This window comes from Loa loa (genome assembly GCF_000183805.2).
Source record: "Loa loa unplaced genomic scaffold supercont3.3064, whole genome shotgun sequence".
Classification (NCBI taxonomy): domain Eukaryota; kingdom Metazoa; phylum Nematoda; class Chromadorea; order Rhabditida; family Onchocercidae; genus Loa; species Loa loa.
In genome coordinates this window covers 1-1,123 of record NW_018111242.1, presented here as the reverse complement: position 1 = coordinate 1,123, position 1,123 = coordinate 1, and the positions used below count along the sequence as shown (strand labels likewise).

General features: G+C 30.8%; 1 protein-coding gene across 1 annotated transcript; it reads left to right on the top strand.

The window, feature by feature from the left end:
• Positions 1–9: 9 nt before the first annotated feature.
• LOAG_15887 (hypothetical protein) lies at positions 10–663 on the top strand (the record flags this gene model as incomplete). Its single annotated transcript, XM_003151375.1, has 2 exons — positions 10–216; positions 502–663. Coding segments are annotated over 2 exons (369 nt in total), but the record flags the coding sequence as incomplete, so codon positions are not given.
• Between the last annotated feature and the right edge of the window lie 460 nt (positions 664–1,123).

Here is a 1,123-nt window from a genome sequence, read left to right as displayed (position 1 = left end):
GATGCTCGAATGCGTTTTGGTAGTAGCAATGTTAGTGGACAATATGGTCGAACAATTGATGATATCTTTTCGGCGCAAGAATATCGTAATTGGGCATGTTTTGATACGGGAATTAGACCGGAGGAACGACAATCAAGATGGTCACATACATACGGTGAAAAACCTGGTGCATCAATTCGTAGCTCATCACTTCCATCAAGGGCTATGTTAACTGCTGTTAGTTGTATTTAAAATTTCAATAAATTTGATTTTTCGAAATTTTAAAGTGACGAGCTTTTGCACAAACTTTTTGAAAAATTTAATTCTTCAATTATATATTACAATATAAACAAATAGATTGCATGAAATATAACTTTTTTTGAAAATCTTTATGCTATTTAAAAAGAAAAAAAAAGAGTTTCTTTCTTTTTTTTTTTTTTGTTAAGGAATCAAAGATTATGTTTCTAGAAAGTTCAAATGGATTTTTCGACAAAGTTTTTCATTTTTATCTTTTTTTTTCAGACAAATAGATTTTCGCTTGGTCATGAACGTGGTGATGTATTAGATCGATTACATGTATCACCATTAATGAATAGACGGGTACCATTAAGGATAGCTGGACCAGGATTTGATGTTGATACTCCATTAGATGTTACTTCACTTACAGGAATTCTTATTGTACAGGTATTTATTTTAAATTAAAATTGTTAAGTGAAAAATTATTCTTTCTGTTGTGAAAAATTATTCTTTCTTTTGATTTAGAAGGTTTAGCCTTGAGTTAGGATCAAGCAGAATTTCAATTAAAGGTTTACCTTGTGAAGACGTCGAATATACGTTGTGAGGACATAGAATAAAATTTACCACTTTATTGATATAATACAGAGTTGATCAGTGGGATTATTGAAGAATAACGAGTAGAAAAATCGCTTGACCGTGAGTCAAAAGCTGTTGTAAGTAAGAATACTACGGAAGAGCACTAGTCCAGGAAAACCTTTTTACAAAAGGGTTTATGTATATAAAGAAGTAGGAATGGTTTACATAAAAACGTTAAAAGAGGGTATTCATTTAGATACAAAGGAAACTGTAAAGATTCAATTACATAATAAGCAACAAGATCAGATGGGAAGGTTAGCATGTAAATTGG